The sequence below is a fragment of the Balaenoptera physalus genome (genome assembly GCF_965194825.1).
Source record: "Balaenoptera physalus genome assembly, chromosome: 17".
NCBI classification, from domain to species: Eukaryota; Metazoa; Chordata; class Mammalia; order Artiodactyla; family Balaenopteridae; genus Balaenoptera; species Balaenoptera physalus.
In genome coordinates, this window is record NC_138895.1 from 85,107,011 (window position 1) to 85,126,810 (window position 19,800).

The window sequence follows — 19,800 nt, forward strand, 5'->3', positions numbered from 1 at the left end:
CCAGGGCCTCAGGCCTCCAGTAGGCCCAAGGGGCTCACAGGATCAGGCTGCAGCCCATAGCCTGACCGCTTCTGCTCCTCTGGGCCACCCCTGGGCCTTGGCACTGGCCCCAGCCCAGCCACAGGCACAGCCCCACCCCCCCATTCCCTTGCCTCAAGCCAGGAGGGGAGGTGACTCGGGGTGCCCCAGAAGCCTCCCCTCCCCTCGGCCCCGCTCGGCAGTCCCCGGCACCTACGCTCCCACTTCGCCACTCTCAGCCGCCCTCGGGCCAGTGCCACACGCTAGGGGGGCTTCACCGTGGCGGTGGCCGGTCCACTTTGGGCACGTGCCCCAGCACCTGCAGGCAGGAACCAGGCGAGCCCGAGAGGGGCACGGGCCACGGCAGCCCTGTGTGCCCTCACAGCAGCCCTGGAAGCCCACAGGGTCCTGTGAGGACTCACTCCTGAGAGGTGGGCCGGCCTCCCGGGAGCAGAGAGACACGGCTCCTCAGGCCGGGATACTTCAGCTTGATGCCCTGACAGCCCCTGGAACCACACACGGCCCTGCGACGTTATCTGACCGAGGAAGATGCTGGAACAAAGCACTAGTTATTCTGTGTAGGTGTCCCCACTTTCACTACAGTGGCCAGTTCATAAACAGTTCCGTGCTGGGGTTTGCCAGGAGAGCTGTGGCCCAGTGGGCAGCTGCTTCCTTGCCCTGGACCTGTCCAGATGGACCCTCCCAGGCCAGGCCAGCCCTCCAGAGACATACCCTCCCTCCCTGCAGGTGCGACGGTCAGGCTCAGGAGCCCACTGTCACGAGTGTCTCTACCGGGCCCCAGCGAACTGGTCACAGAGGCAATGGATCGGCGACCACAGTGCTGACAAGGAAAAGCTGACAAGGAGAAGCACACAGCACATCCACCCGCCCGGGACCCGGGAAAGCTGTGAGTGGAGGACTGCCTGGCGGAGGCGAGCCCTGGGCCCCGTGAAACCTCCCCTGCTTGCCTGGGCGAGGTCAGTGGATGGACAGCGGCTGCCCAGGCTCCAGGCAAGGTCCCAGCAGGACCTCTCTCCCTGACCTGCCCTTGGGGGCAGAGCCAGCCTAACCAGCCATGTGGAGCTGGGACCTGCTCTGGGTCAGCTCTGCCCAGGGCCCCACCTCGACCCTCTCTAAGCCTCTGCGGGCCAGGAGCCAGGGCTGTGTCCACGCCTGCTCAGAGCCCAGCGCCCCAGGCAGCTGGGCTGTGGGCAGCTGACAGCAGTAAGGCCTGGGCAGGTCCAGAGGCCCCAGGGGGTGTGGAGCAGGGCCAGGGGGGTCTGCCAAAGCCACAGAGTGGCTCCTCTAAAGAGGAGGAGGGGGCTGCCCTGACTTCCCCAGCCCACAGCTGCTCCCCAGGGGACAGTAAAGGGGCGTAACAGGAGTCCCTGCCAAGGCGGGTGGCGGCCTAGGTGCTCACCCACTGGGGGAGGTGAGGAAAGGCAGAAACTATGCGACCCACTGCCAGGCAGTGGCACCCGCACCCCTGGGGGAAGCACCTAGCTGAGAGGCAGGGGACAGCTCTGCCTTGACCCACGTGTCTGCTGTGCACAGACTCCGGACACAGGACATTGGCCAGGGCGGGGCGGCCCACCCCACCCACCCGCGCCACCCACCCGCGCCACACGATGCCCTATTAAGGACATGACTATGGGGCTCCGCCGAGCGCGCTGCCTCTTCCTCGGGCGCCGGCGGCCGCGCGGGTCGAGCGAGGCTGGCGGCGGCGGGCGGGGCTGGGCTGGGCTCCGATCGGGACGACTACCGCGGACGAGGTGTCAGAGGCCGGACTGTCCGGCCGGAGGACCTGTCAGGGCCGGCCAGACGGCAGGCAGCCCGCAGGGAGGCGGGGGCACCGTACCTTTGTACTTCTCCCGCACCTCCTCGTAGGCCTGGATGAAGTCCTGCTCGTCGGGCGGCGGACCGGGCGGCAGCAGGGCGGCCATGCCGGCGGCAGGCGCGGGACACGGCGGGGCGCTGCGGCGCAGAGCGGGCCTCCTGCCCCCGGCGGCCACTCGGTCCCTGCGGCCGCGCGCGCCTCTTAAAGGGGCCGCCCCCGCCCCGCCCCGCACCCAGGATGCCCCACGGGCGGGCGGGGCCCGGGGGAGAGGCGGCAGCGCGCCCGGGCGCCTCCCGGCGTCGGCTCGGCAGCCGCAGCGGAGCGGGCTGGCAGGCTCCGAGTCTGCGTCCCGCGCCCGTCCCGGCGGGCGCACACCCGCTCCCCGCCCCAGTCGCCAGCCCGCCGACAGCCCAAGTTCTCCGCGCCCGGCCCTGCAGGGGCCCCCTCCCTCCCCAGCCGCGAGCTCTCCGCCACCCTGCCAGACCCAGCGACCTCACCTGGCCGCCTCCCCCCCCAACTTCTGCTCCAACCGCCGCTACCTAGGATCCTTCTATTGCCACCTGGGAGGTAGAGTGGGTATCTTCAATATGAAACCCTTACACACAAAAACTTAACTACGAATAAAAGGACTGAAATTTACAGAAGAAAAAATGATTGGTTAAAAAAGACAAATTCTTTGCCACCCATCAGATTGGCAATCCCCCATCTCCCAGTGTTGAGAAATGCCCTCTCCAGAATGTCCCCGGCAATGTTCCTCTAACTGGAAATGCCTCAAACCCTGTGGCCAGAAGCCCCACTTCCAGCGCTCAGGGCCAAGAGGGTCACCAGGCGCGCACACTAAGAGCGCCCCCAGGGGCTGATAGTGAAGAGGGTCCAGGGCTGCGGGAGGACATTCAGGGTTCACTTTCATGTGAGTGAAAAAGAGCCTCGTCCTTTAACATCCGGATGTGACATGTGAAAAGGACTGGCGGTCCCGTGCCATGTCCACACTGGCCCCCGGGGGTGGGGCAGATGGTGAGGTTTCCCTTCACGCTGTCCTGCTCCCCTGCGTCCCCACAAGCTCTTGCTTGTGCTTCCACCCACAAAGTTCCTCGCTGCCCACGCCACCATCCTCGCCCAGCACTGGGCTTCCAGGCCTCTTCCCACGCACCTCGGTCCACCCTCCCGGTCTCCTGCAGGGCCAGCCCGTCCCCCAGACCCTCATCATCATTCTGTCCTAGCCGACGGGACAGGGTCAGTAGTCCACAGACTGATCCAGAGACCCTCAGCTGGCTCCTCCCTTCCCAGCACGCCCTGCCCAATAGCCTCAAGCCCTAGGTCACCTACTTCCCAAAGGGAGGAGCCATCGTCCAGCTGCCAGCCCAACACTGTCAGGGGCCTCGCACTGGGCCTTCCCCATCCTCCCGCAAGAATGGCAGCTACTAGAGGGCACGGCCAGACTCTGGCTCAGGGAGGGGCTGGGGCTCTCGCCAAACAGGTGGCCCCTCCTTTCCTGCTCCTATATGCTTCTACCCACCCCACCCCCATGGTGGCAGCCAAGACCAGGGGCCTCGAAGGCGGCTTTGCCCCAGGATCCCAAGAAAGTGTCATCATCACATCTGGGCACTGGACCCTTGTCCTGAGACCAATGATGGTGCCACCTCAGCAAGCTCAACCTCAGGCCTCATGCAGCTGACTGGGTGGAGCCAGCAGGTGGCGCTGTGCTGTATGCAATCAGCTGGGACAGGAGAGGCCCCCTCTGACCCGCAGATCACCCTCAGGTCTCTCATCCCAGTCCTATACCTGTACAGAGCACACAGCACGTGCTCAGTCAACAAGCAAATGTTTATGAGTTTGACAGACGAAGCTCTTCAGCGTCGTTACCTGCAATGCGGATGACTGCCCGCTCGGCAGGGTCCAAGACACTCCCATTCCCCCCAGGGCCACCTCCGCTTAGCCGGCTCCGCTGTGTTTTCTCCAGGTTCCAGGGCAGTGTGTCCCCAGGGCTGGGCGATCCGCTGCCTCCGTTGGAGCCATCCTCAACCACTGCCCGAACCTCGTGGTCCTCGCCCGACATGGCCTCCTGGAGAGGGAGGGGGATGTCACACCACCGTGTATGGGGGGGATACTGCATACTGACCCACCACATTCTTAACCTAAACATGGACCCCAGCCCATCCACTCTGTCATCTGGACACGGACACCCACACCACTCCTATGTCCCGCTTCATCTACATACTGAACCCCGACCCTCTCAACCCAGACACGGACAACCCTTTGCAGCCATCCACAGCTGGCCTCACCCCCTCCAGCTCATTCCTCCAATACCCACACGGTGACCCCCCCCCACACCAAGACATTGACCTCACTCCCTCCAGTCTATCACTGGGACACTGATACCCCCCACCCCCCAACATTCACTGCCACTCCCTTCTCTTAGTCACCCAAACACTGACCCCTCCAAGCTGTCACCCAGGGGTTCACCCAATCAGAGGACACTGATCCCCCCCTCCACCCCGTCACTCGGACACTGGCCTCCGATCCCTCCATCCCAAACCTGGACTCCATCTCCTCTACTCCTCGAGTCAGCAAGCAAGCCAGGCCATGAGGAACCACTAGCTGCTGCCCCTCCCCTCAGCGGCCTTCAGGGAAGGACCCAGACCCCGCACCTCGCACACTGGCTCTACCTCCAAGCTGTCTGAGCCAATAGCGCTCCCCGTCGCCTTACCCCACCCCAGCCCCAGCGCAGTCCCACCTCGGTCTCCGCAGTGAAGGCCTATAAATAGCCGGAGCCGCATCAGCGTGGGCCGCGGGAGCTCTGCTGCGGCAAGGCTGGGTGGCAGCCTGGGCTGCCCCTCCAGCGGCCCACCCTGCGCGGCACGCACACCGCACCGCGGAGCTGCCGAAGGGCACCCACACCCGCGCGTGCACGCCCCTCAGCTCCCGGGCCCCACAAGCGCTGGCGTGCAGGAGGTGAATGGGGCTCTGTCCCGGCGGGGCCGGGCTGGCGCAGGGGCACAATGTGGGCTCTGTGCCTCCGCCCCTAGGCTAAGGGCTGGGGAGGAGACGGCGGGCACCGAGCTGGGGGCCACCCTGCCCCGCCCCCTACAGCCCGTCCGCAGGGCGCCTCCGCTCCAGCCCCCCGTCCGGCGCCCCGCCGCCAGCCGCACCACCCCAGCCTCCTTTCCTGCCCACACCCCGGGCACCGCCCGTCCAGTTCCGCAGTCTCCGCGCGCGGAGGTGGCGTCCTCCCGAGGGAGGATGGGCCGCGACGCAGCCTCTGGTTCCGCGATGCCTGCGGAGGGAGAGCCCCTAACCAACCCCGCGGCTCCCACCCGCCGCGCGCCTCTCTGTCCCGGCCCCGGTCTTACGTGCCCGGTGGCTCAGCTCCGCTGGGCTCGGCCAGTGCGGCCGGACGGCTGGTGCCGGGAGAGCTGCGCAGGCTGCGCGGGCGGGGCGAGTCCGGAGCTCCGCCCCGGCCGCGAACCGAGCGCCGCCCGTGCGGCCTCTGCGCTCGAGTGCGCGCGGGGCAGGAGCGCGAGCGCGGTTTCTCCCGGGTACCGTCCCCCGCGCGCACCCCCACCGCCCGGCACGGCCCCGTCCCCGCGCGCAGAGGGCGGGCCGGTCGGCAAGGAGACGTCGTTAGGGGAGCGGAGCGTGCGTGACACTAAGGCGACGCGGGGTCGCTCGGGTGCGGGCCGGGTCTGGCCTCGGCCGGCTGCCCAGGGCTGCCCCAAAGCACCAGCGGACTCTGCGCCCCGGCCCCCGCCCCTAGCCACCCCCCAAACAGGTCGGACCCGAAGCTCCAGCAGGTCCCCCCGCCTGGTTTCACGTACACATTTATTTAAACAACACAGTCGCGCTCGGGCGAGGGCCGGCCCCCCTCCTCCTGGGCTCTGCTGACCCCTGGTGGTTGGGCCGGCCCGAGGGTGGGGGGAGCGGGGAACCCTGCCCAAGCCCTCCTCGTCCGGCCGCCCGTATGGGCACCACTGCAGGAGGCAGGGGCGCCCCCGGGGGCAGCTCGGGCGGGGAAGGGTGCGGTGGGGCTGTGCGGAGCGGGGAGCCTGGGGAGCAGGAGGCCAGCGGCTGGGCCGAGGGGGCGGGGCCTCTAGGGTTAGGTGGCTGGGGAGTTGCTCAAGAGCCCAGGGGGGTCTCCAGGGGGAGACCGAGACATGTGCTTGCAAGTGATGAGGTGGGTGGGCAGCGCCTGGGTGTCGTGAAAGATGACGAAGATGCTGGGCCGGGGGAGGCAATCCACCGCGCTGTCGTAGCGCAGGAGCGCGTGGCCGGGGGGCCGCGGGGGGGGTGCCCGCAGCCCGCGGCGGCCCTGCCCGTAGTCGCCGGTCAGCACCCGCGCCACGAACACCGCCTTGTGGCCCTCGGCGTCGGGGGGCGAGTAGCGGTCCAGCACCGACAGGGAGGCGCGCTTGGCGAAGTACACGCCCTGTCCGTAGAGCGTGCCTGCGGCGGGGGGAGGGAGGCACGGTGGTCAGGGTGGTTACGGTGGGCAGAGACCGCGCCCCTTCAGGGCCCCAGGCCTCACCGTTGCGGCCGCAGAAGCTGCGGTTGAAGCCGTGCGCGCAGATGTCTGGGACGGTGGCCACCGACGTGCCGTGGTACAGGACCTGCTCGGCCGGCCGCCGGTCACAGCACTGCTCCAGGCGCTCCCGGTGCAGTTCGTACTGCTGCTGCAGCAGCGGGTGCAACACACGCTCCACCTGCGGGCGGCCTTGGTCAGAGCCAGGCTATTGTATCCCCTGGGCCACAGGGCAGGGGGATTTCCCCCGAGCCCGGAAATCAAGAGCCCTCTCCTGGAGGAGTTCAGGGCCTGGGGAGACCTCACAGCTCCTGTCATGCTCTGCCCAGTAGCAGACATTAGGCGGACGTTCGCCACCTCCACCGAGCCCCAAGTGGCATTGGAGGGCTTCCAGGGGGGTCTGCAGGTAGGCAACCCATCCACTCACCAGAACCCTGCACCCACAGCCAGGCCTCTGCAGAGAAAAGCTGAGCCCCCCGCCTGCATTGCCCGCAGGACTTCACTCCCAACGCCAGGAGATGCCCCGGACCTCTCAGTGATGGGAGACCAAGGTGACCAACCCAGTAGTCAACCGAAGAGGAGCCAGCTCAGGGACCCAAAAAGTTTCTAAAGAAATTCTAACTAGTCACTTCAGAGGGATGCAAATGAATATTATATCCAGGAAACAAGACTACCTACTGTGAAAAAGAAACAATCTGAAAATTAGAGAGTTCTTACATTGAGAATGGAATTGCTGAACTGCATCCAGTGGGTGTGGATAATAATAAGATGATGAAGATGGAGTTCAGGAAGGGACTCAGAGTGCAGAGCTAAAGAAAAGAGTTGGGAACTGTGAGAGGACAGATGAGGGAGGGGGGAGGAGCTCTAAGATCTGAGTCGTAGGAACTCCACAAGAAGACACCCAACAGGTGATGGGAGCAAGTGAGGACTTAATGGAAGACAGTTTGAGCTGAAGGCAGCATCTTCAGATGGAAAGGATCTTGCCATAAAATGCCAAAGACAATGTGGAAAGGCACCTACCTGCTGGGAAAACTTCAACCTTCAAAGTGAAAGAAAAGTCTACAAGCGTCCAGACGCACGCATGCACACACACACACGCACACCCCAAAGTCGACACACAGACATGGAAAAAAACCTCACGTTTTCATACTGGGGTCCTCACCAGCGATACTGGATGCTAAGAGACCATAGAAGGATTTTTTTTTTTCTTGCCTTTCCAAGAACAAAAAATTTTAAGGAGGAAAGAAAAAGAGTTAAGTCTTTCAAAGATCTGAAGGAAAACATATTTTGATCTTGAACCCTATATCCAGCCAAACTATTAATGGTGAGGACAAAATAAGGACAGATTAAGGTATGCAAGAACCAGCTGTGCTTAAGTTAACAGAAATGTCTTAATAAACACATAGCATCTTTTGTTTGAAAAAAATACCAATATCAAATTATAGTTGCAAATTACTTCTAATTGCAAAAGGCAAAATCCATTTAAAAGTTCAAAATGTTGACTACTCACTCAAGGAGATACTTTTACTACACAGAAAAGGAATCTATGCAAGAAGGTGACAGGGTCACCAAGAGTAAGCCAGCAGCCAAGCACCACAGAGAAAAAGGAAGAAAGTAAACAAAATCAAGAGCCATTAGTTGGGCTTCCCTGGTGGCACAGTGGTTAAGAATCCGCCTGCCAGTGCAGGGGACACGGGTTCATGCCCTGGTCCGGGAAGATCCCACATGCCGCGGAGCAACTAAGCCCGTGCGCCACAGCTACTGAGCCTGCACTCTAGAGCCCGCCAGCCACAACTACTGAAGCCCACATGCCACAACTACTGAAGCCTGCAGGCCTAGAGCCTGTGCTCCGCAACAAGAGAAGCCACCTCAATGAAAAGCCCGTGCACTGCAACGAAGAGTAGCCCCAGCTCGCTGCAACTAGAGAAAGCCCGCACACAGCAACGAAGGCCCGACGCAGCCTAAAAAATAAATAAATAAAATAAGTCTATTAAAAAAAAAAAAAAAGAGCCATTAGTCCTTGAATCCTAGAATATTCTCTTTCATGCAACATGGTTTAAATAACTAGGTTTTTCATTTCCCCCTTTCCTCTCTGGTCCAGTGGTAAATATTTTTTCATTGTCATTATATATCGATCAACCTATGGCCCGAGCACGGAGCTTCATGCTTGGAATAGAAGCATGCCATGCAGAATAGAAGATGACGTTTGTTTGTCAACCTTGCCAACTTCAAAGTAATGTCACTGGCCAAACTGTGAGATGGAAGAGGGAGGAGGAGGTGAAAGGGGGGAAGGGAAGCCCATTCTCCTGATCTTCCGTGCAGGGAGGCAAGAAACAGTCTCTAAAATCGTTAAGTGGAAAAAAGACTCAAGTGTACCACGTAAAGTCACAAAGGTCCTGCTAGAAGAATCAAGCACACGTGACTAACAGAGCCTCGGGAGCAGCACGGCGCATGAGCGCAGGGCGTCCTCCTCTCGCCAAGGGCAGAAGTGACAGCTGCGAAGTCCACCCAGAGTTACAGGGCTCATCCCCAGGAAAGCGGTGGTGGCGGTGCTGGCGGCGGACTGCGCCTGGTCTGGGAAAGGCCTGAGGTTCTGCGCATCTGACCAGATCCGGGTTGCTGCTGCTGCTCACCGCCCCCTGCCCCCAGGCACGCCCACCCACCCACAAGTCGGCGCGTCAACAGTCAAGAGGGCCACCGGGCTTCACCCGCGCCGTGAGCCCAGCTCTCACCTCCCAGTCACTCTCCGCCCCTGCCTGGCACACGGCCCCTCCTCAGTCCTTCCTTCTGGCCCTGCAGGCGCTCTGGCCCTCGCTGCCTCCAGCGCCCCGCCTCCGAGCCCCTCCTTCTCAGCCTCTGCTTCCCACCTGCCTGGGTGGCCAGGGCTCCTGGGGCTCCCAGAGCTTCATTCGGGTCCCCCACCCGTGGTGCCCAGCCCTTTCCGCAACCCAACCGTGCTCAGAGTTGCCACATTCAACAAGTGAAAATGTACGAAGAGGCTGCCTCGCTGCAGCCAGCCCTCTTCCTGCTGGAGCAGACCCCTTGGGAGGCAGACGGGCCCCAGAACAGCACCCGGAACAACTGCTGGAATGAGTCATCCTCACAGTAGCCACGAGATGGCATCACCACCCCATGCTCTAGAGGAGGAAACTGTGGAGGCATCGGGCTGGAACCGGCGAAGTGGGGACCTGGGCTGGGACCCCCTAAGCTCTACAGCCTTCTGCCTCCCGGGCCGCACACTCGTGAACACCCTTCGGGCAGGGAACGGGGCTGCAGAGCCCTGCTGCTCCCCTGCCCCCGACAGCTTTCAGCCTGCTGGGCAGCTTCTGGCCAGCCGATCCTGACGTAGGCAAGAGTGATAGCCCACAGGCTCTGCAAGGCAAAAATGGTGCCAGGAGCCCAGGAGGCCAGGGGCTGGCAAGGCAGGGCGTGGACTCACCCGGACAACACGGATCCTGCCGTGGGCAGCGTCCAGTGTGTCGTAGAAGGCCTGCACTACCGTCTGGAACTCACTGCTGCTCTCGGCCACACACTCCAGCCTGCCCAAGGGCTCCCTCGGCCTCTGCTGTGGCACTGACACACAGAGAGAAAGGGGGTGCGGGCCATGCCTGGGGCACCGGTCCACCCTGCCCTCCCCCGCGCGGGCTGCAGACTCACGAGTGGGGCCCGAAGCCGCCAAGGGAAAGGCCAAGCTCTGATCCCGGGGGCCAGCCTGCAGCGCTGCTAAGTGGCGGGCCGCACGGTTGGGCTGGGTCCCAAAGCCACGGAGGACGGTGCGGTCACCACGAAGGGCAACACTCACGCCGTGGCGCCGCTCCAGGCGGGCGCACAGCTCTGCGGGCAGCACGCAGCCCTGGGGCCCCACCGTCTCCTCCCGGAGGTGCACCTCCAAGGCCGCCTCCAGGGCCCGGTCCAGCTCATCCATATCTTGCTCAAAGGCCGCATGCACCTCCAGCTGGGCCCAGCTACCAGGCCCCCCACCCCGGAGCTCCTGTTCTTCCTGCAGCGGGGGCGGCTCCAGCAGGGAGAGGGCCAGGGCCCGCTGCAGCGCCACAGCCTCCTCCCGCTCGGCCGCCTGGCCCTGTGGCTCCAGTGACCGGTAGAGAGCCAGCTGCAGCTCGGCCTCCTCCTCCAGCCGCCCGGGCGCCCCGGTGCTGGGGGCCACGGGCCCCTCCTCAGCCCTGGGAGTCTTCTCCCCCTCCGGCTGCCCCTCAGGCTCCTCCTCCCCCAGCTCCAGGGGCAGCCAGTCTTCCCCGTCCAGGCCCTCCAGGGCGGCCAGCAGCTCTCGGACCTCCTCTGGGGACAGGGAGAGGCACCGGGTCAGGGGTCAAGTCCAGCCAGCCAGAATGGGGCTGAGGAGAGGACTAGTCAGGGGACGCGTGGAAGGTGGAGGGGGGTTAGAGGGTATATGGTCACAGGGCAGAGCAGCGGAGGGTGAGGTCAAGAAAGGGCCGCAGGATGTGCCAGGGTCCCCAGGGAGCCCTACCTAGGCTCATATTCTCCTGGTCACCGTCCATATTGTCTGGAGGCCACAGGGTGTGGGAGTGGCCAGGGAGGGCCTGTAGGGCCTCAGTGGGGTCCACCTGTTGGGAAAGAATGCCAGTACCCCCTGGACACATACCCCTCCCAGGCCTCTGGGCAAGGGTGGAGGAGGTACGGGGGACTGAGGTGTGAAAGAGGGGAGGGGAGGGGAGGGGAGGGCTCCATGTCTACCTCTCCGAGGTCTGTGTCCAGGGCAGCCCTGGCCAGACGCTCTGTCCCAAAGACGCACTGGAACTGAGCCTCCAGCCCCCGCAGAAGGTGCTGCCCCTCTGGGCTCAGCAGGAACCTGGCGCTGCCTGGGTGCTTCAGGCTCAGCACGTGACAGCTAACGCTGCCCAGCAGACTTTGCAGAAACTCCTCGGCTGCCTGGCATGGGGCGAGGGCTCCGCAGAGCTGCAGGACCATGGGGCAGGGTGAGGAGGAGCAGTTGGCAGGTTTAGGGCACAGGAAAGGCAGCCAGAGCCCCCAGTAGTAGAGGTGAGGAATCCTCAGGGGTCGCGTACCCGAAATCCAGTCATATCTGATCCCTCGAGCGGGAAGAGGGCGACGTCTCCCAGGCCAGCGAGAAGGTCCTCATGATAGAGTTGAATGAAGCGCATTGCTCCCAGCTCCATCGGCAGCACTGTCTCCACCAGGCCCTCCTGCCCCGGGGACCCCACAGGGCCCAGGCTCATCGACGCCACCTGCTCCAGAGACTCCACGGCGATCTCCACTGGGCCTGGAGACCCCGTAGGCCCTGGGCTCACCAGCCCCTCCTGTTGTGAAGACCCCACGGGCCCTGAGCTGACTGGCCTGGCCTGTCCCAGCGAGGACCTGTCCCAGAGAGGACCTGTCCTCAGAGAGGCTCCTGTTTGCCCCGGTGCCTCCTCAGAGCCCAATGTCACATTCCCTGCACAAGGCTGTGCCCTTGCTGGCCCTCCAGCCTCCAGGAGAGCACGCCTGGGGGCCCCAGGCCCCAACTCGGCCAAGCGGCTCCCTCCACTGGTGTGCTCGCTGAGCTCCTCGGGCTCCAGGACGTCGTAGTGCGGGACAAGGCTCAGCTCTGAACCCTGCAGCTGGTGGGCCCGCTGCAGCACCCGTTCGGCCACTTGCAGGAAGGGAAAGGACAGAAGTCGTCAGGGCTCCAAGGCATAGGGAGGGTGGGCTGCCCTGTCCAGCCCCACTCACCCTGCCACTGCTGGAAGGAAGCGATGGTGCCCAGGTGCCCTGGCAGGCTGCGCACGCCCTCCAGGGGCCCCCCGCCACTGCGGCGCTCATTCTCCAGGTACAGCTCCAGCAGCAGCAGGTCTGCAGGGGGGCTGCCCCCCACGACACGCACCGCCCGGGCCTGGGGCACCCAGGCCAGGGAGACCTCGGCCCCCTCCAGGCTCAGGGCCTGGGCGTGCTCCTCCAGGACGCGGGCTTCTGTGGGGAGGGTGCAAGTCAGCTCGGGGCATCTCCCCTGAAAGGCACGTCCGCCCCAATCCCGCCTCTCACCTGCCTCTGAAAGGGGCTTGGGCAGCTGCACCAGGGCCCGGTCTGGTCGGGGACTGGCCAGGGCATGGCACGGCTGCACCGGCTGCCCTGCGGCACAAAGCAGGGCTTGGACGTACTGCTCCAGGCGCCGGGGTCCCGTGCCAGCAGACAGCCCCTGGAGCAGCAGGCGCGCAGGGGCACGTGGTGGGGCTGGCCGCAGGCTCAGCCGAGCGCCGTGCAGAATGTGCTCCTCCTGGGCCAAGACCCTCGCTGCATCTGCAGGCAGGGGGAGGGGTGTCAGGGCCGGCGGCCGATGGGGGCCCAGGCTGCCCCTTTGCGTGGGTCCCCTCACCTGCAGCCTCCTGGAAGGTGAGGATGCCCCCGCGGCCAAGTCTCTGCCAACTCGACACCGGGCCACCCCCAGAGCTTCGAGGGTTCTCGAAGTAGAGTGTGAGCAGCTCGTCTGGGACGTCGGGGGGCAGGCCTCTGAGTTCCACTGCTGCCCTCAGCTCCGCCTCTTCCTCGTCCATCATCACAGCCTGGGCCGGAGGAGCAGGTGGGGTAGCAGCCCACAGCCCCGTCTCACCCCTCGCAGGCCCCTGGGCAGCGTTCCCTGGCACCCCCCTCACTGTGGGGCTGGCCTACATCCCGCACTCACGCTCCCCCGGCTGCCTGGGCCGCCGCAGCCCAGGCCTTCCGCCGGACTCCTTCCCCTTCGCCCTGAAGCCGAAGGGCTGGGACAAGAAAACAAAAGTGAAACCGTTGGAGGGAGGGAGGGGCCCGCAGCGCTGGGGCCGAGTGGCTGCCTCTCAGGTGCTTCCCTTCTCAGGCCCCTCCTGCAGAACTTTCCAGCCCCACCCCCAGCTCCTCAGCCCTCTGCCCAGCCCACAGGCCCCATCTGTCTGACCTCAGCCCAGCGGCTGGCAGGGTGGGGGGAGTGTCCGCTCGCGGTCCTCCACTCCCACCGGCCCTTCCCTGTGAACCTCAGTACGGCCCTCCCTAGTATATCCACACGGGGGACTCGAATCATCGCCCTCCACTCAAGACCTCAAGCCTCCGTGTTACCCTCCCCCACTGCACGAGCACCTTGGGGCCCTGGCTGGCCCGGCTAAGGCTGGCTTTCAACTCTCCCCAGCAACCTGGGCAACGGCACCGCACTCACCCTTAAACAACGTACAGGTGACCGACCTCCCACTCCGCAAGGGTGGGTCGGCAGCTCCCACTCCTGACCTATGAGAGCTTCCATCCCAGCACAGCGTTCCTTCCCGCCCCCACCGCACCCCCCCCCCCCGCCTCCCCAGCCTACGCTGTCCTCAGAGGTGGTGGCGGCACCAAGGCTGACCGCAGAAGGGGCTGATGCTGTGCTCACGGGCCTTGCTGCAGTGCATCCCCGTGACAGAGGGGACAGAGGGGACGCGGAGCCTCATGCTCGGCTGCACCTTTACAATCCACAATCCCTCCTGCCGCCGAGTACCCCCCTTGCCTGTGCTCCATTGGCTTCCAGCCTCTCAGAGAGTTGTGCCCCCCACTGCTCTCCATCTCGCACCTCCCACTTATCCCTCAGCCACTAAAACCCAGCCTCTGCCCCTGCTACTTCTCCAAGGAATTGAGGACCTGTCCAGTCTGTGCCCCGAGCTGTACACCCAGCACACTGGCTGCCCCCACCCTGATCTGAGCCTCCATCATCTCTTGCCTGGGTCACTACTCTGACCTCTTAACTGATCTCTCTCTGCCACTCCTGCCCACTCACACTGTCCATCCTCAACAGAGGGCAGGGTGAGCCTTATAAGTGGCACCGACAGCTGCTACAGCTGGGTCCACAGTATAAGCCAAAGTCCTTTGGAGGACCTGCCAGGCTGGACTGACCGGGCTCCAGTCCCTTCTGCCGCATCCCTCCTGCATCCCCCGTCCGCCGTCATCCAGTGCAGCAGACCCTCCCACCCCAATGCCCTTGCACTGGCCCTTCCCTCTTCCCAGACCAGCCTCTCCTACAGAGCCACCTGGCCACCCCTCCCCCTGATTCACCTTACCAGGTTCTTGGTGGCAGATTCAAGTTGAACCTAAAATTCTTCAAGGAACTGTGACTTGCACGGGCCCCTCCTAGGGCCCTGGCCTCAACTTCACATTTGTCATCTTAAATTATTTTTCTTCAAAAAGACCCCTCAAATTGTATGAGCATCTAGTTCTACAAAACCTGAAGTCACCCCTGCCTGCTCTATATTTTCTCCTATCACAGAACTCATCATCTTCTAACATACTGTATAATTTACTTATTACACCAATCCCTGCTACCACAGGCGGCAGTGTGCTGGAGCAACTCACATCATGACTACATTGTTCAATTTTCAGGAATCTTTGTGAATCAGTTGTTAAACTGGTGGTCGCTTGAAATCAGCCAGGATGGGGTATTTATGTGAAGGACAAGTGCAAAGGTACAGATCAGGGCTTCCCCTCCCTGGGGCCTGCTGTTCAACGACGAACCAGCACACACCACCTGCACAGGACAGAGCCTCTTCCCAATCACTGCTGGGCCTGGGAGAGGCCACTATCCAAAAGGCCGGAAAGTACAGTAAGATCCCCAGGCCCCAGGTGGAGAGGCACTCCTGCAGAGGGCTCCAGGAGACCACGTTGCGGGGATGTCCCTGGCGGTGGCAGGCAGCACTTCCTCAGGACCGCTGAAGCCGAGGGAATTTAACTTGGCCTCCAGTCCTGGGGCATCTCTAAGCTTCAGCCCCTTAGAAGCGAAACAGGGCTAAGAATGCCACCCTTACAGCTTTGTGGTTCTGTGATAAAGACAAGTAAGGATAACCGGTCTAGTAGGGACCTGGACTGGTTTCATAGAGAGGATAGAGCATTTAAACAATTAGGCCTCTTGATTTGGAATAGACTTGGATGAAAGGGGAAGCGGAGTTTTAAGGCCAAGGAGGGATGGAGAGTGCTTGTCAGACTTAGCAAATCCCAGATTTAAGAATAAATTTCTCAAAATTCCCTGACCCAAATTGGAGAGGCTAGGTCTCAGCCTCCAGAGGTCTACAGCCCTCACGGCCCAAGGCCACCCCTCAGCGGACAGTACGGGACGCGGGTCTCGGGCCTGGGGCTCGGAAAGAAGCCAGCAGGGCGACCCAGTCGGGCAGGGTCCATCCGGGAGAAGCCCCCGCGTTCCCCGCGGAGCCCAGCCCACGGCCCCGCCCCCGCGCCGCCGGCCCCGCCCCGTCACAAGGCCCCGCTGCGTCTCCCGAGCCGCAGGCGCAGGCCCAGCCCAGCCGGCCGCGGAGCGGGTGCTGGTGCGGGCGCGGGCACAGTGGCCGTCGACCGCGCGGCCGCGCAGCGGACACCCGGCGCCCAGGCCTGAGGCGACTCGCGCGACTGGTGAGTCCCCGGCCCAAGCCCAGCAGCGTGTCTACTCGCTCAGCCGACCGGCCGCTGCCGCCCCCGCGCGGGCCCTGCGCAGCAGACAGGCGTTGCGGTGGGTCAGTCGGTCGGTCCGGCCGGGCGCGCGGCCCGCGGGGGCCGGGGGGCGGTGGCGGCGGGGCCGGGGAGCCGGAGGGCCCAGGGCGGGCGGGGGCGGCGCACTGCGGCGACAGGCGGACGGGCGGTCCGAGCGCTCCCCGAATGGGCAGGAGGGCCCACCCCGCCCTCGGTGCGGGTTCCGTGGCCGCCACCACCGCCCGCCTCGCCCCCACGTCCGCTTTGTTCCCCCGCACGCCCTCTGGTCGCTTCCATCCCCCTTCCCCCCACCCCCCCGCAACCCGCTGTTCCTGGCGTACCCCGCTGGCAGGCACCCCGGCAGCCGATCCAGGCCTGCTGCCCCCACCCCGGGAGCGAGGGACGCTCGGGCCCTGCTCTTGGAGGGGGGTCAGGGTTCTGGCTGGTCACAGATGGCGTGGGGATTTCCTGGGATAGAAATAGCCGCCGGCTCTGGCCCCTTAAAGCTGCTTAAGGGGCGGGATGTGAAGGGGAGGGTCCGGGCACACCCCCGCACCTCCCCGACCGCGCCCCCAGCACCGACCCGCGCTGAGCTCTGACCCGGAGAGGCCAGCCGCGGTGAGACGGCCCCTCCAGTTGCTTGCAGGAAACGGCAGAAGCCCAAAATCCCGAGGCTGCCAAAGTCATCCCCTCGTCCATCCCCTCCTCCATCTTTGGGGTCGGCCTGTATTGGCCCCTCCTGAAGCCACACGCCCAGCCACCCGATACCCACCCGCCTCTCCTGGCCCCCCAGCTCGGGTTCCAGACAGCCCTGGGGCAAAGGTCACGAAACCCCCTCCTTCCATGCCGTTTCCTGGTAGCAGGTGGAGAGGCCCCTGGCTGGTTCCTGTCACCTCAGGGCTAACTGTTCTCTCTCTGTCTTCTAGGGGGAGACCACAGAACCTGAGGCCATGTCCCATGAAAAGAGTTTCTTGGTGTCCGGGGACAGCTATCCTCCCCCCAACCCTGGATACCCTGGGGGGCCACAGCCCTCCTTGCCTCCCTACCCAGGGGCCCCTTACCCACAGCCCCCATTCCAGCCTTCCCCCTATGGCCAGCCAGGGTATCCCCAGGGCCCCAGCTCCTACCCCCAGGGGGGCTACCCTCAGGGTTCCTACCCCCCAGGAGGCTACCCCCAGGGCCCCTATCCCCCAGGAGGCTACCCTCAGGGCCCCTACCCCCAAGGGGGCTACCCTCAGGGGCCGTATCCACAGAGCCCCTTTCCCCCCAACCCCTATGGACAACCACAGGCCTTCCCGACACAGGATTCTGGCTGTGAGTAGTGTGGCAGGGGCAGGGGCAGGGGCAGGGGAGGGCAGGGGGAGGGCAGGGGCTCCTGGCACCAGTAAGGGGCGCTGACCCAGCCCGTCCTGCTCCTCAGCACCTCAGCATGGGAACTATCACGAGGAGGGTCCCCCATCTTACTACGACAACCAGGACTTCCCTGCCACCAACTGGGATGACAAGAGCATCCGGCAGGCCTTCATCCGGAAGGTGGGCCACAGGGGCTGGGGAGGGCGTGGGCAGCTGTGCTGGCCGGAGCTCTGAGCCGCCTCCCTCCCCAGGTGTTCCTGGTGCTGACGCTGCAGCTGTCCGTGACTCTGTCCACCGTGGCCGTGTTCACCTTCGTCGGGGAGGTGAAGGGCTTTGTCCGGGAGAACGTCTGGACCTACTACGTCTCCTACGCCGTCTTCTTCATCTCCCTCATTGTCCTCAGCTGCTGTGGGGACTTCCGGCGAAAGCACCCCTGGAACCTTGTTGCACTGGTAACCCCCAGACCCTGAGCCCCTGGCCCCCAGGGCCAGGCCTTCACACCCCATGACTCACGCTTCGGAGCGACAGAGGGGGACGGGGGTGGGGGTGGGAGTGCGGCAGCGGCTCCACGTGCTCAAGGCTCCGTCTCCCCTCAGTCGATCCTGACCGTCAGCCTGTCCTACATGGTGGGCATGATCGCCAGCTTCTACAATACTGAGGCGGTCATCATGGCCGTAGGCATCACCACGACCGTCTGCTTCACGGTGGTCATCTTCTCCATGCAGGTAAGGGGCCCCCCAGGGCAGCGCCGCCGGCCCCGGGGGCCCAGAGGCCTTGCGAGGCTGTGGCACGCAGGGCCTCCTGTCCGCCCCTGTGCCCTCAGACCCGCTACGACTTCACCTCGTGCATGGGCGTGCTCCTGGTGAGCATGGTGGTGCTCGTCGTCTTCGCCGTCCTCTGCATCTTTGTCCGGAACCGCATCCTGGAGATCGTGTACGCCTCGCTCGGCGCTCTGCTCTTCACCTGCGTGAGTGGCGGGGGCGGGCGGCGGGGGCGGGAGGCTGGGCGGGGGGGATGTCTCTCCACGTGACCGTGCTGCCACCGCAGTTCCTGGCAGTGGACACCCAGCTGCTGCTGGGGAACAAGCAGCTGTCCCTGAGCCCGGAGGAGTACGTGTTTGCCGCGCTGAACCTGTACACGGACATCATCAACATCTTCCTGTACATCCTGACCCTCATCGGCCGTGCCAAGGAGTAGCCCGAGCGCCTGGCACACGCGGGGCCCCACTCAGGTGGCATGGCTGGCCTGGACCCTGCCCCCAGCGTGGCAGTTCCCCTGTACCTCCCCTCTCTCATCCCTGTGCGCAGCCTGGGAGAGAGGGAGCCCCTCTCCAACCCTCCTGTGTGTACACTGCAGACACTTCTGTTTGGACCCGCTGTGGCCAGCATGGCCCCTTCTAGCCCTCCCGCCCTGCCAAAGGGCAGTGGGGCCGGGTTTCCGTGCCACCTCCTGCCCACTCAGTGTTGCATGAGCCCTGTCTGCCAGCCCACCCCAGGTCTGGGGGCAACACCAGGTCCCAGGGGAGAGGGATGGAGCCAAGAGGTGAGGGTGCACGTCTCCCCTCCTGTCCCAGCTCCCCCGCCTGGCATAAAGTATCCCTTTCCCCTCCCCAGCCCCACACTGGAGTGCTGCCCTCGGGGGACCTGCGGGGTGTGAGGGTCTCGTCCCTGTGCTGGGCCCTGAGGGCAGAGAGGACGGGTATGTTTCAGGGGAGGAGGACGCCTTCCTCTCATTCTGCTGTCTTTAAAATTACAATAAATGGGACCTGCCGCGCTCTGTGTTCCCTTCGTCACTCTCTCGTCACTGCCACTTCCTCCACAAGGTGGGGAGGGGTCTGGGCACTGCCAGAGTGAGGCAGTGAGCAGGACCGGCGTCGACGGTGGGGCTTGGCTCGGGGTGGAGGTGGTGGAGGTTAACGACAGCAGCTAATCTTCCTCTCGCCGCGCTTCCACCTCCGTTGCTGCAATCTTCCCAGCCACGTCAGGAGCTGTATGCCGGGATTCGCAGCTGACGGACGGGGACCCCAAGGCTCCCGGTGGTTACACGTGGTGCCTGGGTCACACGACGTCTGCCACTCGTGCCTGGGAACTGCACGGCATGATGGGGGGGCGGGGGCTGCGACACCCTCATCATCTCGCCTCGGGCCTGATGGGCAGCGGCACAGGTCACTGACCGCCCCCAGGCAGGCCTGTCCTGCTCCTCTGGCTCTGAAGGGCCCCCAGGGAGCCCATCAGCGGGCACCTGACGCGCGGCCCAGGCCTGGCTCAGACGAAGGCCCTCCGCACCCCTCCCCCCTCCCCCTGAGAAACCTGCACACCGGAGCCCCCAGGGGAGAGCTGGCTGGAGACTCTGAGGGCCCCTGGCCTGCCCCTGGCACCTTCCGCAGCTCTCCAGGCCCCACCCTCCCGTGGCCCTCAGCCTCAGCTGGTCCTGCGCATCCTCCCCTGTGGCTCTTGCTGTGCCAACTCCAGAGCCCGCCCCACCCACCCCTGGCCCTGGGATGTGCACTCAGAGGTCAGCCAGCTGTCCTTATCCTCATCCTCCCACACAGGGGTCCCTCCGCTGCCCGGGGCTCAGTCGCTCTGAGCACCTCCCTGCCCTGAGCTCTCCTGAGCTCCTAGCCCCCCAGTGGACACTCCTGACTGTGGCCTTC

At 64.3% G+C, this 19,800-nt stretch overlaps 3 protein-coding genes across 11 annotated transcripts in view; 1 reads left to right on the plus strand and 2 right to left on the minus strand.

Annotated features, from left to right (window-relative positions):
* The window catches only part of PLEC (plectin), a 59,756-nt gene extending 54,425 nt beyond the window's left edge, over positions 1-5,331 (minus strand). For 2 of the 4 annotated variants that reach the window (XM_082432921.1, XM_082432920.1), the window contains exons 1-2: positions 5,206-5,331; positions 3,719-3,917 (exon numbers count right to left, since the gene is read on the minus strand). In XM_082432921.1, the coding sequence (XP_082289047.1) occupies positions 3,719-3,911 (193 nt within the window). In that variant the 5' untranslated portion in view covers positions 3,912-3,917; positions 5,206-5,331. Of the gene's footprint in view, positions 1-1,876; positions 2,040-3,718; positions 3,918-5,205 lie in introns of those variants that run through there. The other 2 variants (XM_082432914.1, XM_082432926.1) reach the window with 1 other exon arrangement.
* Positions 5,332-5,655: 324 nt separating this feature from the next.
* PARP10 (poly(ADP-ribose) polymerase family member 10) lies at positions 5,656-16,244 on the minus strand. 4 transcript variants are annotated; one of them, XM_082432935.1, is made up of 11 exons: positions 16,136-16,244; positions 13,027-13,102; positions 12,721-12,907; positions 12,390-12,644; positions 12,081-12,317; positions 11,417-12,000; positions 11,085-11,306; positions 10,858-10,954; positions 9,811-10,667; positions 6,378-6,552; positions 5,656-6,295 (listed from the first exon to the last, which is right to left on the minus strand). In XM_082432935.1, the coding sequence occupies exons 3-11, from the start codon at positions 12,899-12,901 to the stop codon at positions 5,949-5,951; spliced, it is 2,955 nt and encodes a 984-aa protein (XP_082289061.1). In that variant the 5' UTR covers positions 12,902-12,907; positions 13,027-13,102; positions 16,136-16,244; the 3' UTR covers positions 5,656-5,948. The 4 variants fall into 4 exon arrangements, with proteins under 4 accessions (XP_082289061.1, XP_082289062.1, XP_082289060.1 ...); XM_082432936.1 differs by lacking the exon at positions 16,136-16,244 and having other exon boundaries at positions 9,811-9,944; positions 10,029-10,667; positions 13,027-13,197; XM_082432937.1 differs by lacking the exon at positions 16,136-16,244 and adding an exon at positions 9,364-9,455 and having other exon boundaries at positions 6,054-6,295; positions 13,027-13,200.
* GRINA (glutamate ionotropic receptor NMDA type subunit associated protein 1) lies at positions 15,583-18,921 on the plus strand. 3 transcript variants are annotated; one of them, XM_082432940.1, is made up of 7 exons: positions 15,583-15,737; positions 16,721-17,108; positions 17,215-17,327; positions 17,399-17,599; positions 17,744-17,872; positions 17,971-18,114; positions 18,195-18,921. In XM_082432940.1, the coding sequence occupies exons 2-7, from the start codon at positions 16,745-16,747 to the stop codon at positions 18,342-18,344; spliced, it is 1,101 nt and encodes a 366-aa protein (XP_082289066.1). In that variant the 5' UTR covers positions 15,583-15,737; positions 16,721-16,744; the 3' UTR covers positions 18,345-18,921. The 3 variants fall into 3 exon arrangements, with proteins under 3 accessions (XP_082289066.1, XP_082289067.1, XP_082289068.1); XM_082432941.1 differs by having other exon boundaries at positions 15,614-15,834; XM_082432942.1 differs by lacking the exon at positions 15,583-15,737 and adding an exon at positions 16,473-16,616.
* The last annotated feature ends 879 nt before the right edge of the window (positions 18,922-19,800 follow it).